The 19384-nt window shown below is 46.7% G+C and overlaps 1 protein-coding gene across 2 annotated transcripts in view; it reads right to left on the bottom strand.

Moving 5' to 3' along the window:
* COG5 (component of oligomeric golgi complex 5) overlaps window positions 1-19384 on the bottom strand; it is a 303390-nt gene that overhangs the window by 71379 nt on the left and 212627 nt on the right. For both annotated transcript variants that reach the window (XM_038741032.1, XM_038741033.1), the window contains 3 exons: window positions 11791-11947; window positions 4641-4759; window positions 4484-4561 (listed from right to left, as the gene is read on the bottom strand). In XM_038741032.1, the coding sequence (XP_038596960.1) occupies window positions 4484-4561; window positions 4641-4759; window positions 11791-11947 (354 nt within the window). The remainder of the gene's footprint in view (window positions 1-4483; window positions 4562-4640; window positions 4760-11790; window positions 11948-19384) is intronic.

Genomic DNA, 19384 nt, shown 5'->3' with positions numbered 1-19384 from the left:
GGGTGGAGAGCATCCGGCAGGCCGTGTACCCCCACTATCTTCATTGCTTCCTTTGACTGGCTTCAATCTGGTTTATGACCCCCTCAGACCATCAACACCACCTTTTTAGGGTCACCAATGACCTCCTCAAACCCAAACCCAGTGGGCTTAATTCTGTTCTCCTTAACCTCTCAACCGCCACTGACGTTTGGACCATTCCCCCTCTTCTCGGAAACACCATTCGACCTGGGTTTGGTGAACGCGTTATTAACTTGGTTTGCCTCCAATCTCTCTGACTGCTCTTTCTCGAGCATGCTTTGTTGGCGCTCCCTTCCATCTTGGCAGCCCCTAACGTTAGCTATCCCACAAGGCCCCCATTCTGGGTTTCCTGCTCTTTGCTCTTCCCCATCTCTCGAGGAACTAGTCTGCTAACGTGGTTTGGCTACCACCTCCCTATGGATGACTATTAAACCTGCCTCTCCAGTCCCGATCTCTCAACTACATCTGGACCTTTGCTTTAGCCTCCGCCTCTCCACCGGCGCTGTAAAATAGCATGTCCAAAACTGAACTAGTTGACTTTCCTCCTAAAGCCTCTCCTCTGTGGATGACACTTACCGTCCTTCTGGTTCCAGAAGACTGCAATCCCTGGGTCACCCCGGACACCTCGCTATATATCGTTCAATTCTCCCATTCCAGTCCTGGTGGTTCTTCCCAAGCAAGATTCCTCCCATCCGCCCGCTCCTCTCCACCCAGGCTGCTACCAGCTAAGTCCCAGCTCCTGTCACATCACAGCTGGATGCTGTACCAACCTCCTCGCTGGTTCCCTTGCCTCCAGCCTCCTTCACCCCAATCTGCTTCATGAACCACCTCACATCTCTCCTCAACTCCAATCGCTTACTACGGTTTCCTATTTTCCTTTCCATAAAGCCAAAAGTCCCCACAAATTGCATCGGAGATTGATTCAGTTGCATTTGTACAGCGCTTGGGATAGTACAATACAATAAACAGATCCACTCCTTGCTCACAAAGAGCTTACAGTCTAGAGGGATGCAACTCTTGAGAAGCAGCACAGCCTAGTCGATAGAGCACGGGCTCGGGATTCAAAGGACCTGGATGTAATCCTGACACCACCTCTTGTCTGCTGTTTGAGTTTGGGCAAGTCACTTCACTTCTTTATGCCTCAGTGACCTCATCTGGAAAATAGGGAGTAAGGATGGGAGCCCAATATGGGACAGGGATCCGACGATCTTTTATCTACCCCAGCACTTAGTACAGTGCCTGACTGGCACACATTAAGTGCTTAACAAATACCACTGGGAAAAAAAATCTCCATTGCTACACCCTCACATAGACATCAGCCCTCTTCACCCTCTAGTTCCCTCCTTTCTTCCCAAGCCAACCTTCTAGCTGACCCTTCCACTCCAGCCTGGGAATTCCCTCAACCCACCGGATTACAGCTCTCCCCACTTTCAAAATCCTTCCCCAAATCCCACCTCCTCCAACACGCTTTCCTTCAACGGCCCAAATCCCATTAACCCATAAGCCACCCCCAGCACTTAAATATTTATTTAAAGATCCCCTCCCTCGTTGCTCAGGTAGAGACGCCGATCGATTGTACAGTCGAACGATCAATCGATCATCGGTATCTACTGAGTGCTTACCGTGTGCAGGGCACTGTACTAAGTATAATACAACAGAGTGGGCAGACACGCTCCCTGCCCGTCAGTGTATTCCACCTGATGTATTCCGTCTGATAAAAATTTGTATGCCTGCCTCCCCAGTTAAAATCCGAGCTCCCTGTGGGTTGGGAGCAGGCCTCATCGCGCTTCCTTTGTATCTTCCAAAGTGCCTACACAGTTCACTGCACTGCCGTGGGTGCCTGAGGAATACTTTCATTATTACCGTTTTTGCTCTTTACGAATAGGAAGGGGTGTACCCCAGGATAACTGCTGCACCCACAATTACTGAGCCCACAGAGTTTCCCCGGGCTGCTTCAACCCCTTGCATCGCCAGGGCCCAAGCCAGCTCCCGAAAAGGATGGAAGCTCCAACAAGGACGGGAAGGTCCCAGCGCTGCACGCAGAGAAGGCCCGGGATGCTACAGGACACCTGACGGATTCCCAAGCCCTTTCCGGAGCTTTCCAGCTCCACTCTGCTGCCACGGTCGCTAGGACCTTGGCAGGTCCGTTGGCACTTCATTTTTAGTTCCAATCTCTTCTAATGGAAGGACCGTCCTTCCGTGGATTCTCAGAGGGCATGGATAATTGCTCCTGAATCCGCCCCTTGAAAGGGAAAAGCAATATCCAAAAGGACTATCTTAATCCATTCTGAGAAATGGCACTGAAAGGAACGGTAGAGTCATTTCCCAAGACAAACTGTCAAAAACAGCTAGAAGAAAGAATAGGCTTGAAAAAAGGTAATCCAAATATATTTTAGAGTATTCCGCCTGCATTCTTCCCTTTAGGAATTCTGTTTAATTGAATCATTCAGTCTTGTAAAGCCATCCCCTCTCTGAACAGTGACAGTACTCCTGTTCTTTATCTTTTCTTTCCTTCACTGATACTGACGCAGTATCTTCATTGTTACGGTTTGGAATTCAGACATAGCTCGCTAATCAGGTTACTTCACAGAAGCACCGAAATCGACAGAAATCGACAAGAAACGGCATTTCTTTTGAAGTAAAGCTATGTATTATTTCTGCAAAGAAAGCAAGGCTGATTAATTTTCGGAAAAAAGACTGCCAAAAGCCTGGGGACAGATGGGTGAGAACACTTCATGTGCAGTGGCTTATCTAGAAACAGGAATGCTTCTTATTAATTACTCAAGTCATGCAGCGTATGTAAAACAGTAATAACTGATATAGGCTGATAAAGGTAACGTCATCATTCTGGAAAACAAATCAAAACATAAAAGGCAGGAAGGCAGCTGGGGAATATGTACTCAACCACGGTAACAGAACCTATTAGTTCCTGTGGCCAGACAACATTTTCCAGTGTTACTCATTCAATCGTATTTATTGAGCGCTTACCGTGTGCAAAGCACCATACTAAGCACTGGATGTTAACCACTATGATAACAAGCAACATGAAAGCAGTTACTATGTGCCAAGCATTGTGGTAAGTACTGGGGTAGATAGAAGATAATCGGGTCAGACACAGTCCCTGTCTTGCATAAGGCTCACAGTCTAAGTATCAATCGATCGATTATATTTTTTGAGCGCTTACTATGTGCAGAGCACTGTACTAAGCGCTTGGGAGAGTACAATGCAATAGAATTAGCAGATATGTTCCCTGCCCATAATGAGCTTACAGGCTAGCGGGGGAGACAGACATTAATATGATTAAGTCCGTAACATATATAATTTGAGGATGTGTTCATAAATGAATAGGGTTGGAGGTGGGGTGAATAACAAATCAAAATCAAATCAAATTATTACTCTATTTATTTATTTTACTTGTACATATTTATTCTACTTATTTTATTTTGTTAATAGGTTTTGTCTTGTCTGTCTCCCCCTTCTAGACTGTGAGCCCACTGTTGGGTAGGGACCGTCTCTATATGTTGCCAACTTGGACTTCCCAAGCGCTTAGTCCAGTGCTCTGCACACAGTAAGCGCTCAATAAATACGATTGAATGAATGAATGAAAATCAAATCAGAGAAGCAGTGTGGCTCAGTGGAAAGAGCCCAGGCTTTGGAGTCAGAGGTCACGGGTTCCAATCCTGGCTCCGCCAATTGTCAGCTGTGTGACTTTGGGCAAGTCACTTCACTGGGCCTCAATTACCTCATCTGTAAAATGGGGATTAAGACTGCGAGCCCAACGTGGGACAAACTGATCACCTTGTAACCTTCCCAGGGCATATAACAGTGCTTTGCACATAGTAAGTGCTTAATAAATGCCATTTAAAAAAAAATGCCCAAAGGTCACAGATCGACATAGGTGGGAGAGCGAGGAGGGAAAAGAGGGCTTAACTGGGGAAGGCCTCTTGGAGAAGATGTGATCTTCAAAAAGCTCTGAAGGTAGAGAGAGTGGTGGTTTGGCGTATATGGAGGGAAAGGGAGCTGCAAGCTAGGGGGAGGAACTGGGAAAAGGATGGGCGGTGAAATAGATGAGATTGGGGTACGGTAAATAAGCTGGGCTAGAGGATTGGAAAGTGTAGGCTGGACTGTCGTAGGAGATTTTGGAGGTGAGGTAGGATGGGGCAGGTTGATTGAGTGCTTTAAAGCCAATAAAGGAGGCGGGAGAACAGGTCCCGAATCCCCACTTTACAGATGAGGAAACCGAGGCCCAGAGAAGTGAATCGGCTTGCCCAAGGTGATACAGCAGACAAGTAGCAGAGCTAGGATTAACACGCAGGTCCTCTGACTCCCAAGCTTGGGCTGTTTCCACTAGGCCATGCTGTTTCCCCAATATACTAATAATAAGGCCCTCTCCTTTGCATCTTCCTTATGCCACGTAGGTAAACTCCTCAGTCAAACGATTTCTCCAAATACGTATGACGCTTACCTTAACTATTTCTTCAATAAAGCAAACGTGTGAGACGGGGTCCCTCTTCTTGGCTAAGACTTTCTGCAGATGCTGAACCTAGAAGGGAGACAGTCCCATGACTGACCGGTCTGGTTTCAGACGGGAGACGGCAGAAGAAAGTGCGGCGCCTCCCTACCTGCCCGCAGGCTGCACAAATCTGATCCATCAACTTCTCCATGTTGGTCCAGAGGGTGGCACGGAAAGCCGCCGTGTTTCCTGGGGTAGGCATGGTGGCTCGCCCGGGCCCGGGACCACCTAGGTGATAAAGGGGAAACATCACATGGAGAAACAAACCCTCTCTGGGCTGCTGGATGCGACTTTCTCGAGTCAATTATGAATTGATTAATTATGATAACTAGTGTTACTACTACGGTCATTATTAAGCGCTTGCTTACTACATGTGCTAAGTTCTGGGAGAAAATCAGCAAATTGGAGAATCAGATACTGCCCCAAAGGAGGCCCCTAAACTAAGGTACAGGGAGTACATATTACAGGCGAGGAAACTGAGGAACCGAGAGGTTAAATGACTTGAGAGGCCAGTGGCTGAGTTCAGACCACAGCTCAGGCCTTCTGACTTAAAAGCCACGGGGTGACGAAGGGCTCTATCCACTTATCAAGGGGAAATATCATTCAACAGGTTAGAGCTCTTCAAACAGAAAGGACACAATTGTAGCACAAAAAGTATAAAAACCAACCAGGGGAGAGGCCCTCTTCATTTGACTCTAATGGACAGGATTCTTTGACAATCTGGAAGTAGTCAGACACTTTGAAGAAGAAAGGAAATATCACAAATGCTCTACGCTATCCCAATCCTCCTCGACCTCTCAGCAGCTTTAGAACTCCCGTCTTGTGGAAATTTTATCCAACCTTGGTTATATACTGGTTTTAGATTTTAGGGGTTTTTTTTGGTTTGTTTTGTGTTTTTTTTGACTGTATATGTTAAACAGTATGTGCCACGCTGGAGTACATACAAGATAATCAGGTTGGACACAGTTTCTGTCCCATATGGAGCTCACAATTCTCAATCTCAATTTTACAGATGAGGTAACAGGCACAGAGAAGTGAAGTTGACTTGCCCAAGGTCACACGATGAGTGGCACAAGCAGGATTAGATCCGAGGCCCTTCTGACTCCAAAGTCTGTGCTCTATCTATTAGACCATTTTAGACCATAGTTCTCTCCTGCTTTGCCTCCCGCCTCTCTGGCAGCTCCTTCCCACTGCTTTACCCAGGGTCTTCTTCCTCCTCTCCCCCTGCCCCTAATCGTGGGTGCCGCCCAAGACTCGGTTTTGGGACCCCTCCTCGTCTCACTTTCAAGCCACTTGCTCAAGAAACACAAATCCACTTTGCTACTTCTCACCTGGCAACAACTCTACCGCCTCGCATTTCCCCTTGCGTCTAGGGCATCTCCGCATTGAAATGCCACCATCGCCTCAGTACCCTCCCCATAAATCAATACTACGTTCCCACAGAGACCTCAGATCTTTGACCCCATTTAATTTTGTCAACTCATCATGCCCCACTTAGCCTCCATATCCAAACTACCCGCCCTCGATGATCAAATAGATGCTCTCGACACTACCCGCTCTACTGAACTCGACTCAATCGCTCCTCTATCCCTATGTCGATCCTCCCTCTCTTCAGTCTCGCATTTCCTCTTGCCTTCAAGACATCTCTACTTGGATGTCTTCTCAGCACCTCAAGCTTAAACATGTCAAAAATTGAACTCTTTACCTTCCCACCCAAACCTTGTCCTCCCCCTGACTTTCCCATCACTGTAGATGGCACCACCAGCCTTCCTGTGTCACAAACCCGTAACCTTGATGCTATCCTTGACTTCTCCTTCTAGACGGTGAGCCCACTGGCGGGCAGGGACTGTCTCTATATGTTGCCAACTTGTACTTCCCAAGCGCTTAGTACAGTGCTCTGCACACAGTAAGTGCTCAGTAAATATGATTGATTGATTGATTCTCCTTGAGAAGCAGCATGGCTCAGTGGAAAAAGCAAGGACTTGGGAGTCAAAGGTCATGGGTTCAAATCCCGGCTCCACCAACTGTCAGCTGTGGGACTTTGGGCAAGTCACCACTTCTCTGGGACTCAGTTATCTCATCTGTAAAATGGGGATTACCCCCCACGGGACAATCTTATCACCTTGTAAACTCCCTAGCGCTCAGAACAGTGGTTTGCATATAGTAAGCACCTAACAAATACCATTATTATTATTCTCTCATTCAACCCACATATTCACTCCATCACTAAATCCTGTCGGTCCCACCTTCACACATCATTAAAACCCACCCTTTCTTCTCCATCCAAACTGCTACCACATTCATACAATGACTCATCCTATCCTGCCCGGATTACTACATCAGCCTCCTTGCTGACCTCCAAGCCTTCTGCCTCTCCCCACTCCAGTCCGTACTTCCCTCTGCTGCCCGGATCATTTTTCTACAGTAATGTTCGGGACTTGTCACCCTGCTCCTCACAGTGGTTGCCCATCCACCTCTGCATCAAAGAAAAATTCCTCACCTCAAGCAGTCCATGACTTTGCCCCTCCCTGCCTCAGCTCACTACTCTCCTTCTACAACCCAGCCCACACTTTGCTCCTCTAGCATTATCCTTCTCACCATGCCTTGCTCTCACCTGTCTCACCTCCGACCCCTGGCCCACATCCTGCCTCTGGCCGGGAACGCCATCCCTCCTCAAATCTGACAGACAATTCCTCTCCCCCGCTTCAAAGCCTTACTGAAGGCACATTTCCTCCAAGAGGCTTTCCCAGTCTAGCCCCTACCACTTTCCTCTTCTCTTACTCCCTTCTGCACTGCCCTGATTTGCTCCCTTTGTTCCTTCCCCCTTTCACCCCCAAAGCACTTACATACATGTCTGTGATTTATTTATTTGTATTGATGCCTGCCTTCCCCCCTCTAGACTGCAAGCTCGCTGTTGGCAGGGAATGTGTCTGTTCACTGTTGTACTGCACTTTCCCAAGTGCTTAATACAGTGCTCTACACACAGTCAATAAATATGACAATGAATGATCGAATGAATACCAAGCACTGTGCTAAGTGCTGAGTAAATAGAAGACAATCGAATCAGATACAATTCCCCTCTCACACAAGTCTCAATATACCTAAAATACTATCCTCATCTTTTTATTCCAATCCCTTCGCCATCTAACTTTTCCATCAAAGTCCAAATCAGCCCACCCTCCTTGTCCCGAATCCCGTAACCTAGATTTGATCAGTCAGTCAATTGTATTTATTCGTTCATTCATTCATAAAGGGAGCAAGTCAGGGTGATGCAGAAGGGAGTGGGAGAAGAGGAAAGGAAGGTTTAGTCAGGGAAGGCCTCTTGAAAGTGATGCACCTTCAGTGAAGCTTTGAAGTGGGGGAGAGTCATTTTTCTGTCGGATATAGGGAGGGAGGGCACTCCAGTCCCGAGGCAGGACGTGGGTGAGAGGTCAGTAGCAGATTGAGGTACGGTGAGAAGGCTAGCATTTAGAAGAGCGAAATGTGCAGGCTTGTGAAAAAGGGAGGATAGTGGTGTCGCCTACAGTGATGGGAAAGTCAGGGGGATGTTCGGGTTTTGGTGGGAAGATACGGTTTTGATATTGGCCCCCTCACTCCCTTTCAACTCCCCCTTTCACCGAATCACGTCAGTTTTTCCTCCATGACATTTCCAGAACGTTTCCTCCTCCAGGTGTCCATCTAACCCAGGATTCTGCCTCCAACAGAGTCAGCAGGACTAGAAGGACCCGAATGTGTTAGCCAAGCCCCCAGCTGGCCACCAGACTGCTAGGGTCCTCTCCCCGAGCCACCATTCCAGGGATTTGGGAATCATTTGGGGAAGGACACCGTTTGGGGAAAGGTGGAGGAGTGGGTGGAGATGGGGGAAGCAGGGTGTGGAGTGAGCAATGGTGAGGAGAGAAGAGAAAAACACGTCTCCTTTGCAGGGTACCGGGGATGAGATTAGGAGGTTTTGACTCTGGTCTTGAGAATACTAAAGCCTCGTTCAGTGCACGTAGTTCATTATTTCTCTCTCTCTCTCTCTCTCTCTCTCTCCAAATTATATTTAGGGCAAAAAGGAAGGTTAATGTGGCTTAAATTGGTTATAGGCATCACTGATGGATAATTTCAGCTTAATCCTGGGTTTTCTGGGATCTATCAAGCGGCTCAGACTTCGGTCCCCATGATCGGCTGATTAAGACTAATTTCTAGGTGGATGGTGTGTTAATCAGTCCTGAAATCTCTCATGAGTTGCAGAAAATTATTTTGTGAACTTCCCCTTCAATATTCGGTGCCCGACTGTGCAATATATATATTCAGAATTAAATCTTGTTGGAATGACTTCGCTGTCCACGGATGCGGTTCAGTCGTGACCTCTGGCTCATACGGATTCCTTAATGGACTCCTGGTGCAAACATGTCTTCGATCCTCCTAAACACAGAACGGCTGGGTTTGGTCCAGATTTATGGTATAGAGAACCACAGCTCCAAATTTCGACTAGAGGGAACCCACACGACCCCCTGGATTTTAAAAGATTGCTATGAGAGTTACTCTTCTTCATCTTTCTTCACGTCAATGGATGGGACTAACATGCCAACGATCCCTGTGGTATCTTAATATAAGACAGGAGAGGTCAAATGTTGAGGGAGGAAGATGTTCGCTTCGATGAAATAGAAGTTTCCCAACGGCCTTTCATCAGCCCATGCCAATTTACAATTCTTACCATTGGCTTCGCTGATGGAAATACGAAAATACTCATTAAATTTGCTCATGACGAAATTGGTGCGGGGCGGGGAAAGAAGACTACCACCATGGAGAAATGGAGAAATGAATTAACATGCAGTCGGTGGCACAGGAGCGGATGATGATACTACTACTACTACTACTACTACTACAACAATAACTACTACTACTACTACTACCACTACTACTACTACCACTACCACTACTACCACTACTACTACCACTACCACTACTACTACTACTAATAATAATTATAATGTTGGTATTTGTTAAGCGCTTACTATGTGCAAAGCACTGTTCTAAGCGCTGGGGTAGATACAAGGTAATCATGTTGTCCCACGAGGGGCTCACAGTCTCCACCCCATTTTACAGATGAGGGAACTGAGGCCCAGAGAAGTGAAGTGACTTGCCCAAAGTCACACAGCTGACGAGTGGCGGAGCCGGGATTTGATCCCACGACCTCTGACTCCAAAGCCCAAGCTCCTTCCACTGAGCCATGCTGTGTAAGGAAGATAAAGTCAAGAGGGGCTTATATATAGAAAGTCACGGGGAGAACAAATCCATTTTTATAGCACAAGCCGGAGCAGCTGGCTTTGCCCCAAAATGGCAAAATGATAATAACGATGCTGGTATTTGTTAAGCGCATGCTATGTGCCAGGCACTGTACTAAGCGCTGGGGTGGATACAAGCAAATCGAGCTGGACACAGGCCCTGTCCCAAGTGGGGCTCACAGTATCAATTCCAGATGAGGTAACTGAGGCACAGAGGGAGTGAAGTGGCTTGCCCAAGGTCACACACTGTGATCGTAGCACAGTGCTCCGCACACAGCAAGTGCTCAATAAATACGACCGAATTACCTTCTGACTCCCGGGACTGGGGACTATCCTCTAGTCAAAACAGTATGAGGAGTCAGAGGACCCTACTTTCCAAAACCAAGCTGGAATGAGAATTTTCCAAAGGAAAAAAGCGATACAGGGTGAGAGGGAACCTGACTGAAATCTATAAAACCAGGATGCAGGGTGAACAATTCCAAAGTGTAGGTGGAGATGAATGCTGCCCACCAGGAGTTTACATGGAGGGAATTACAGACAGGGGAAATGAGAGAGAGGATAAGGATATGTACCGCAATCAAAGGCATTTACTGAATGATTACTATGTGCCAAGCACGGTACTAAGCGCTTCGGCGAGTACAATACCACAGAGTTGGTAGACATGTTCCCTGCCCACAGCGGGCTTATGGTTTAAAGGATATACTTGAAGTGGGGCTACAGGAGGGGGCTTGAGGCTGGAAGATTCAAAACGGACCAAAGGAAGCACTTCTTCCCACAGCAGCGGGTGAAGGAGAATTGGGTGAGCACAGGGATATGTCGAGAATAATAAATAATTACACTACTAATAACGGTGCTATTTGTTAAAGGCTTATCAAGCGTCAAGTACTGTATTAAGCACTGCTAATCAGTTCAGACGCACTGCCTGTCCCACAGGGGGTTGATGGTATAAGAATGTTTGTTAGATTCCTCCCGTCCCGCCCTAACCTCGAACGGAGACCTCTATGGCAATGTCTCATAGATAGATAGATGTGATCATCATCATCAATCATATTTACTGAGCGCTTACTGTGTGCAGAGCACTGTACTAAGCGCTTGGAAGTACAAGTTGGCAACATATAGAGACAGTCCCTACCCAACAGTGGGCTCACAGTCTAAAAGATATGATATGATAGATATAATAGATAGATATGATATGATAAATATGTGATAGATATATAGATAGACAGATGTGACGCAGTCACATCTATCAAGAAAGGCATCTATAACACAGTTATTCGCAGCAACCCGTTGCTGCTGCCAGCATCGGAAGAGCACAGGCTTGGGAGTCAGAGGATGCGGGTTCTAATCCCGGCTTCGCCAATTTTCTGCTGTGTGACCTTGGGCAGGCCACTTCACTTCTCTGAGCCTCAGTTACCTCATCTGTAAAATGGGGATGAACACGGTGAGTCCCAAGTGGGATAACCTGATTATTTTGTATCTCGCCCAGCTCTTAGAACAGTGCTTGAGACATATTTAGCGCTTAACAAATACCGTAATTATTATTATTATTAATACCAGGTTAGACGGATCAGGCTCTTCCTTATGTTCTTATGAATTTGGCCTTTGGAGTTGGAGTGCCACGCCACATTATCCCGTCGCTAAAATCCAGCGTTCAGATTTGGGAGCTTCCAATGGTGGAAACTTTGGAAGACTTGGGGAGTACTCCAAAAAGACTGGAGCCCAGAGCAGAGGTGAATGGCAGAGGCCCTCAGGGACAAAGAGGGAAAGAACCAGGCTTTGAGCAGCATATCCGCATGGGGCCGGGACAAAAATTGGACTTCTAACCACAATTAGAGACCAAAAATTACTTCTAGACCACAAGTGCCTTAATTCTTCTTCATCAATTAAACTACGAGTCACTGGGTTATTCTGGAAGCTGGGTCATTCATGCACGACGCAGAAGAGCTTTTAAAAACAAATGAAGCCATCAGTGTTTAACTTCATTCCTACCTCTCTGGGAAGGCTGGGTCAAGATTTTGATATCTAAAGCACTGTTGATGTTCTCCTCCAGAACCGCACAATATCCATCCACGACGCTGGTGACCGTCTCCCTCAGAGTTCCAAGGTTATAGAAGGCCTGAAGAGCTGTTCCCACTTGCGTTGGGTTCTGGTGGAAGAAGCACGAAAGAAACAGTGACCCAAACTGTGGTTTGTTAAAGACGCTGGTAGCGCTTGACGCTGACTTCGCCGTCACCGCGCGATTATTTAATGATCCTCGGGGATTAAATACAACGCGCCCGAATCCGGCGTCATTTTTCCAGCAGTTTGAATGCAGACTATCCGCGATCTCTCAACCGTCACCTGAGAAGAGATCTCCGGCCTCCTTCCAAAATCTTTATTATATTTATTGAGCGCTTACTATGTGCAGAACACCCTGTTCTCCTGGTCCCTGATGACAAAGCGCTTAGTACAGCGCTGGGCACACAGTAAGTGCTCAACACATACGACTGAATGAATGAATTCTTTCCCCTATTCTAAAGACACTTGCCCCTCCATGATTTTTTCCCTTGCTGCCATCTGCCACCACTTGATAATAATAATTTTGGTATTTGTTAAGCGCTTACTATGTGCCAAGCACTGCCCTCCCTCTGCCCATCCGCCAAGCTAGCTCTCTTCCTCCCTTCAAGGCCCTATTGAGAGCTCACCTCCTCCAGGAGGCCTTCCCAGACTGAGCCCCTTCCTTCCTCTCCCCCTCGTCCCCCTCTCCATCCCCCCTTCTTACCTCCTTCCCTTCCCCACAGCACCTGTATATACGCATATATGTTTGTACATATTTATTACTCTATTTATTTTACTTGTACATATCTATTCTATTTATTTTATTTTGTTAGTATGTTTGGTTTTGTTCTCTGTCTCCCCCTTTTAGACTGTGAGCCCACTGTTGGGTAGGGACTGTATATGTTGCCAATTTGTACTTCCCAAGTGCTTAGTACAGTGCTCTGCACATAGTAAGCGCTCAATAAATACGATTGATGATGACGAACTACTGTCTACAGTTTTGTCCTTGGGAATTGAATAAAGCTAGAAGAAGGGGCAGAGGAGGTCAACTAAGACAGTCAGGGCTGAAGGAGCTTTTCCCCCCAAGAGAGATGGAACAGGTCATGATTCTTTAGCCTGGAAAGAGGCAATCTGAGAAGGAACAGGACTGGCACAGCACATGGAATTATTTATTACCAGAAGTTTAAATTGGCAGCCTACATAATTACCCATTCTGCGATTCTGATTTCCCCAAATTTCCCAATTCAACTGAATGCAGGGCATAATGAAATCCTTAAGCTACACACACGCACACGTATAAATATACACAATCTCTTTCTATGTATATATATATATTTAGATGTATAGAGATAAGTATACAGTGATATACAGAGATAAGTATACACTATAAGAGAAGCAGCGTGGCTCAGTGGAACGAGGACGGGCTTTGGAGTCAGAGGTCATGGGTTCAAATCCCGGCTCCGCCACTTGTCAGCTGTGTGACTTTGGGCAAGTCACTTCACTTCTCTGGGCCTCAGTTACCTCATCTGTAAAATGGGGATTAAGACTGTGAGCCCCTCCGTGGGACAACCTGATCACCTTGTAACCTCCCCAGCGCTTAGTACAGTGCTTTGCACATACTAAGCGCTTAATAAATGCCATTATCATTATTATTATTATTAAGTAATATGGGCAGTTACATTATCATCCTAACAGCATGCTACTGATTTCTTACAATACTGAAAAATCCTCTGCACTCTGTCTAAATGAAAATTGGACAAACCGCATGTTTTAGAAATAAACACCTTGGAGTACAGCTTTACGGTCCTACAGAGAACATAACCCTTTTGCCCACAGTTCAGTGACGCGGCACAGAACGGAAGCCCACTGACTACCAAATTTGGATTTCAAATTTCAAATGGCCTTTCGAAACTGGAACTGTCAACAGGAGGGAGCTTTTAGGCGCGGGGCATTTCCCTCGCACTGATCCACGTGGACTTCAGTGCTCTAACGAAAGGGAAACTCAATCGATTAACGGCATTTATTGAGCACTCATTGCGTGCAGAAAAAGAGAGGATGTGAAGGGCGAGTGTGGGGGTGTGAGAGAGATACCACCGATTCGATCAAAGCCGGGTTATCCGGCATCTTACTAAGCAGCCGGCTCCACTGGGACGGCCCGGGCCGTCGGTGGTTTCTGGCGACCTCTCCGAGGGTGCTTTTCGAAGCAGAGTTGTTTTTAGAGAAGGATGCGGGCCTTGCCTTGGAGGAATGCAGTTTTTCCGGGGATTGGAAAAGGCTCTGCACGAATGCGGTTGGGAAAAAGGTTCGGCTGTCGTCTGACTGCTCAGAGAGATTCTTAAGACACTCTCCAGGAGTCCTAGACAGGTTGCCTCGGGCAGATCTCGGGCTGCTGCTGGTCGGATTAACCAACAGTCCACTCCGACTTGCAGCAGTTTCAGCGAGAAGATTTTATTTTTTCTTTTAACGGTGTTTGGAAAATTGCACGTGGAGCGCAGCCCTGGGAGGCAAAAGGACCTGGGTTCTAACCAGGTCAGCTGTATGTCCTTGGGCAAGTCGCTTCACTTCCTCTGTGCCTCAGTTCCCTCATCGGCTAAATGGGGATTAAGACCGTGAACCCTGTAATTGGACGGGGACCGCGTCCAACCTGATTAGCTTGTTTCCACCCCGGCGCTTAGTACAGTGCATGGCACGTAGTAAGGACAGACTGACGTGAAGCAGCGTGGCTCAGTGGAAAGAGCATGGGGCTTGGGAGTCTGAGGTCATGGGTTCGAATCCTGGCTCTGCCACTTAGCTGTGTGACCTTGGGTAAGTCACTTAACTTCTCTGTGCCTCAGTTCCCTCATCTGCAAAATGGGGATTAAGACTTTGAGCCCTACATGGGACAACCTGCTCACCTTGTATCCCCCCCAGTGCTCAGCACATAATAAACGCTTGACAAATATCATTATTATTATTACTATTATTATTATTGATGGCAAAGCAAGTTCAGCCATCAGTGCTCACTAGAAGCCAGTGACCGTGCGGATTTCTGAAGCCTCCCATCCCTATCTCAAATTGTATATTTCTTCCAGGGACTCTTCCCACGGAACTTATCAATCAAGGGCATTTAACGAGTGCTTACTCTGTGCGGACCACTGTACTAACAGCTTGGAAAAGAGTTGGCACACAAAATCCCTCCCCACGAGGAGCTTACAGTATAAAGGGGGCTAAAAAAAGTCAGGAGGACGGCGGTCTTTCAGATATAAATGGAGAGTCCGGCCCAGGCCATAGGGAAGCCATGGACTAGGGGTCGATGGGGAGACTGAGGTACAGTGAGTAGGTTGGCATTATGAGCAAAGTGTGCAGGCTGGGCTGTAAAGGAAATAGGGAAGCAGCATGGCTCAGTGGAAAGGGCAAGGGCTTTGGAGTCAGAGGTCATGGGTTCAAATCCCGGCTCCGCCACTTGTCGGCTGTGTGACTTTGGGCAAGTCACTTAACTTCTCCGGGCCTCAGTGACCTCATCTGTAAAATGGGGGTTGAGATTGTGAGCCCCCCGTGGGACAACCTGATCACCTTGTAAACTCCCCAGCACTTAGAACAGTGCTTTGCACATAGTAAGCGCTTAACAAATGCCATTATTATTATTATTATATTAATGAGGTAAGGTAGGAGGGGGCAAGCTATCACCCTTGACCCTCGCCAGCCTTTTCACCTCCTTTCCCCACCACTGCCACCAAGGGCCCCACGCGCTTCCATCCATTTCTTCCTGCCTGGCACTGAGTGGTGGCGGAGGGAAAACCATAGCCAGCAGGCCAATAGGCTCGCTAAAGCACAGAAATCCCTCCGAGTGCTCTGCACGCAGTAGAGGCTTAATAATAATAATAATAATAATAATAATAATAATAATAATAATAATGGCATTTGTTAAGCACTTACTACGTGCAAAGCACTGTTCTAAGCACTGAAGCACTGTCATTACTTATTGAAGGGGCAGGTCACCAATTGTCACTTTGGAATTGGTGACCCGCACATTCACTAAGTAATATCAGTTGAGCCCAAAATAACAATGTGTGGCAGAATGGGGAGGGCATCAGCTCACTCCCTGAAGGGTGTGTGAGAGACAGAGAAAGTGTATATGTGTGTGTGTATGTGTGCATGCATGTGTCAGTGTATGCAAGTGTGAGACGGCTACACGTGTGTGAAGGGAAAACTGGAGGAGAGCTGGGTTTTCAGATTTAATAATAATAATAATATTAGAAATTATTATTATTATTATCGTACTTGTTAAGTGCTTACTATTCATTCATTCAATCGCATTTATTGAGCGCTTACTGTGTGCAGAGCACTGTTCTAAGCGCTTGGGAAGTACAAGTTGGCAACATTTCGAGACGGTCCCTACCCAACAATAATATGCTTTGTTTTGTTCTCTGTCTCCCCCTTCTAGACTGTGAGCCCACTGTTGGGTAGGGACCGTCTCTATGTGTTGCCAACTTGGACTTCCCTAGCGCTTAGTACAGTGCTCTGCACACAGTAAGCGCTCCATAAATACGACTGAATGAATGAATGAACGGGCTCACAGTCTAGAAGTGGGAGACAGACAATAAAACAAAACATGTAGCCAGGTGTCAAGTCTATGTTCTAACCACTGTAAGTTGAACAGGTTGGACATAGTCCCTGTTCCATAGGGGGCTCACACTCTTAATCCCCATTTTACAGATGAGGCAACTGAGGCTCAGAGAAGTGAAGTCACACAGCAGACCAGTGGCGGAGTCGGAAGGACCTGGGTTCTAATTCTGACTCCCAGCCCCGTGCTCTAGCCACTAAGCCATGACTTTAAAGGCTGAGTTAATGAAATTAGTCAGCAATTAAGGTTTGGGGAGCAGGGAGGAAAGTAAGAGCCCATGGCTAGTTCGGGCAGTGATTCTGTTCTACTACTTTCCCTACAGTGGCCCTGCTACTCGCTGGAGTTTGGAGTTTCCAAAACGAGGTGGACGGAAATTGTGAGGAGGAGCATATTAGCGCTTTTTATATCTTCTCAAAGTGGACAGTACACGGCCAGTCATCCGCAGAATTTACATCTATTAGGCATCAGGTCAGTTTATTCTCTCCGATCCAAAACGGTCCTCTCTGTTGTGCAAATCGGTTTTAATTTTGCCCATTCTTTTCCTCCGTTAGAGTTACCATCACAACGTACCCTTTCTTCTAACAAGGCTATTAATGGTACTGAATCGGAGGCTTTTGGAAACGGTCTCTCAGAAACCAAGACCATTTCTGCACTGCTTCATCACGTATGACCTCTTGATCCCGATCAGAAATAGACACACCAAAGTAATTCAAACCACCTCCCCACCGCAAAGTCACTGGCATTCCTACCTCGGTTAGACCCCAAAAAACACAACAAGAACGATGGTATTTATGAAACACGTACTATATGCCACTGTGCTAAGTGCTGGGGGAGACACAAAGGAATCCGGTCAATTGTAGAAGCAGCGTGGCTCAGTGGAAAGAGCCCGGGCTTTGGAGTCAGAGGTCATGGGTTCAAATCCCGGCCCTGCCAACTGTCAGCTGTGTGACCTCGGGCCAGTCACTTCACTTCTCTGTGCCTCAGTTCCCTCATCTGTGAAATGGGGATTAAAACCGTGAGCCCCCCGTGGAACCACCTGATCACCTTATGGTTGTACATATTTATTCCTCTATTTGTTTATTTATTTACTTATTTTACTTGTACATTTCTATCCTATTTATTTTATTTTGTTGGTATGTTTGGTTTTGTTCTCTGTCTCCCCCTTTTAGACTGTGAGCCCACTGTTGGGTAGGGACTGTCTCTATGTATTGCCAATTTGTACTTCCCAAGCGCTTAGTACAGTGCTCTGCACATAGTAAGCGCTCAATAAATACGATTGACTGATTGATTGTAACCTCCCCAGCGCTTCGAACAGTGCTTTGCACTTAGTAAGCCCTTAACAGATACCACTATTATTATTGTTACAGTCCCTGTCCCTCAGAGGGTTCACAGTCTGAGGGAAAGGGAGAATGGGGAATTTATCCCCATTTTACAGATGAGGAAACCGAGTTACAAAGACAAAGGACTTGACCGGAGTCAAACAACAGACAAGTAGCCGAGTTTGGGTCAGAACCAGTCTTCTGTCGTCCAGGCCCATGCTCTTTCCATTAGGCCCCAAACGCTCGGAAAAGATACAGATTTCCCCCAAGGATGAATCTTTTTTTCTCTCCTGCTCCCTCTTCCTCTCTTCATAATCTCTCTCTGTGACCGGGGTTTCTCCAGAAGGAAAGATTCCTCTAATTGCGATTGCTAGAGGGCTGAGAGGCAGTAGGAACTCTTCAGAAGAGCCCAGGCATCTTGCACAGATTAGTGGGAGTGTCAACTGCCTGGTCTTAAAAGCCGAATCAGAGGTAAGGGGAGCCGTAATAAACAAACAGATTGCAAGCTGCTTTAAAATCTTTGCCTGGTTGCACAGAGCGCGCTGACAATTTTTCTGAAGAAATCAGACCAGGAGGGCCACAAACCACCATTTTGGGGCGAAAGGGGATGGGTTTTTTAGGGCCTTTATTAAGTGCTCACTATGTGGTTTTCTAAAAAAGAGATCCTTGTTGCACCGGTGGGTTTGTCCTACACCCAACCTGCTTATTTTCAACTTTTTTTAGTGGTACTGGAAGCAGCATGTGCTGAGTGCTGTGCCACATTAGCCTTATTTTCAGAAGGAGAAGCCAAGGCCCCGGGAGGTTAAACACGCAACAGAGCCGGACTCTTGACTCCCAGGACGGTTCGTTTTGCTAGGCCTCAGTTTTGTTTCGGGATCTATTGATCGATCTGTGGTATTTTTTGAGTGCTTACTGTGTGCAGAGCACAGTACTAAGGGCTTGGGAGGGTACATTATAATAAGAGTTGGTAGACACATACCCTGTCCACAAGAAGCCGACAGTCTAGAGGGGGAGATGGACTTTAAAATAAATTACGGACGTGACGTTTCGTGAGGCTGAGGTGAATCACGTCCGTGTGAAGATGTCCTGGAGACCGGAGGAACAAACCAAAAGAGATCTTCCTATGTCTACTAGTTTTTCTTTCGCTCCCACTATTTGTAATTCCTTTTTGCCTGTCCATTTCCTTCATTATATTATAAGGTTCTGGAGGACAGGAAACATATGTCTTGGTTTCACTGCAATGCGTTCACACGCTTCACCCTTAGTAGGTGCTCATAAATACCACTGATTGAGTGACTGATTAAGAGCCCATTAAAACTTTCTCAATGGAAATAAACTGAGGGAAATTACAACATTTAACTTTTCAAAAAAAGATCTGTGTATAAATAGCCACACCGGGGTGCTACTAACAATTGCTAATTAAAAGCCATTGTGCTTGGATTAATGAAAAAACATCGTAGCGTATCAGAAATAGATTAGAACTCCGGAATCGGGTCCCCCCCCATGTTTTATGACCATGAGAGGGTTCCGGGACCCCCTAAGCATGACATAGACAGGGACAAAAGACCCCAATCTTACCCTGGGGACTGACCACCAATGCCCCACCATACCCCTTCTCTCTTCC

This window comes from Tachyglossus aculeatus, assembly GCF_015852505.1.
Source record: "Tachyglossus aculeatus isolate mTacAcu1 chromosome 12 unlocalized genomic scaffold, mTacAcu1.pri SUPER_6_unloc_1, whole genome shotgun sequence".
Classification (NCBI taxonomy): Eukaryota; Metazoa; Chordata; class Mammalia; order Monotremata; family Tachyglossidae; genus Tachyglossus; species Tachyglossus aculeatus.
The sequence above is the reverse complement of the archived record's forward strand: the minus strand, read 5'-3'. Positions and strand labels throughout refer to the sequence as shown.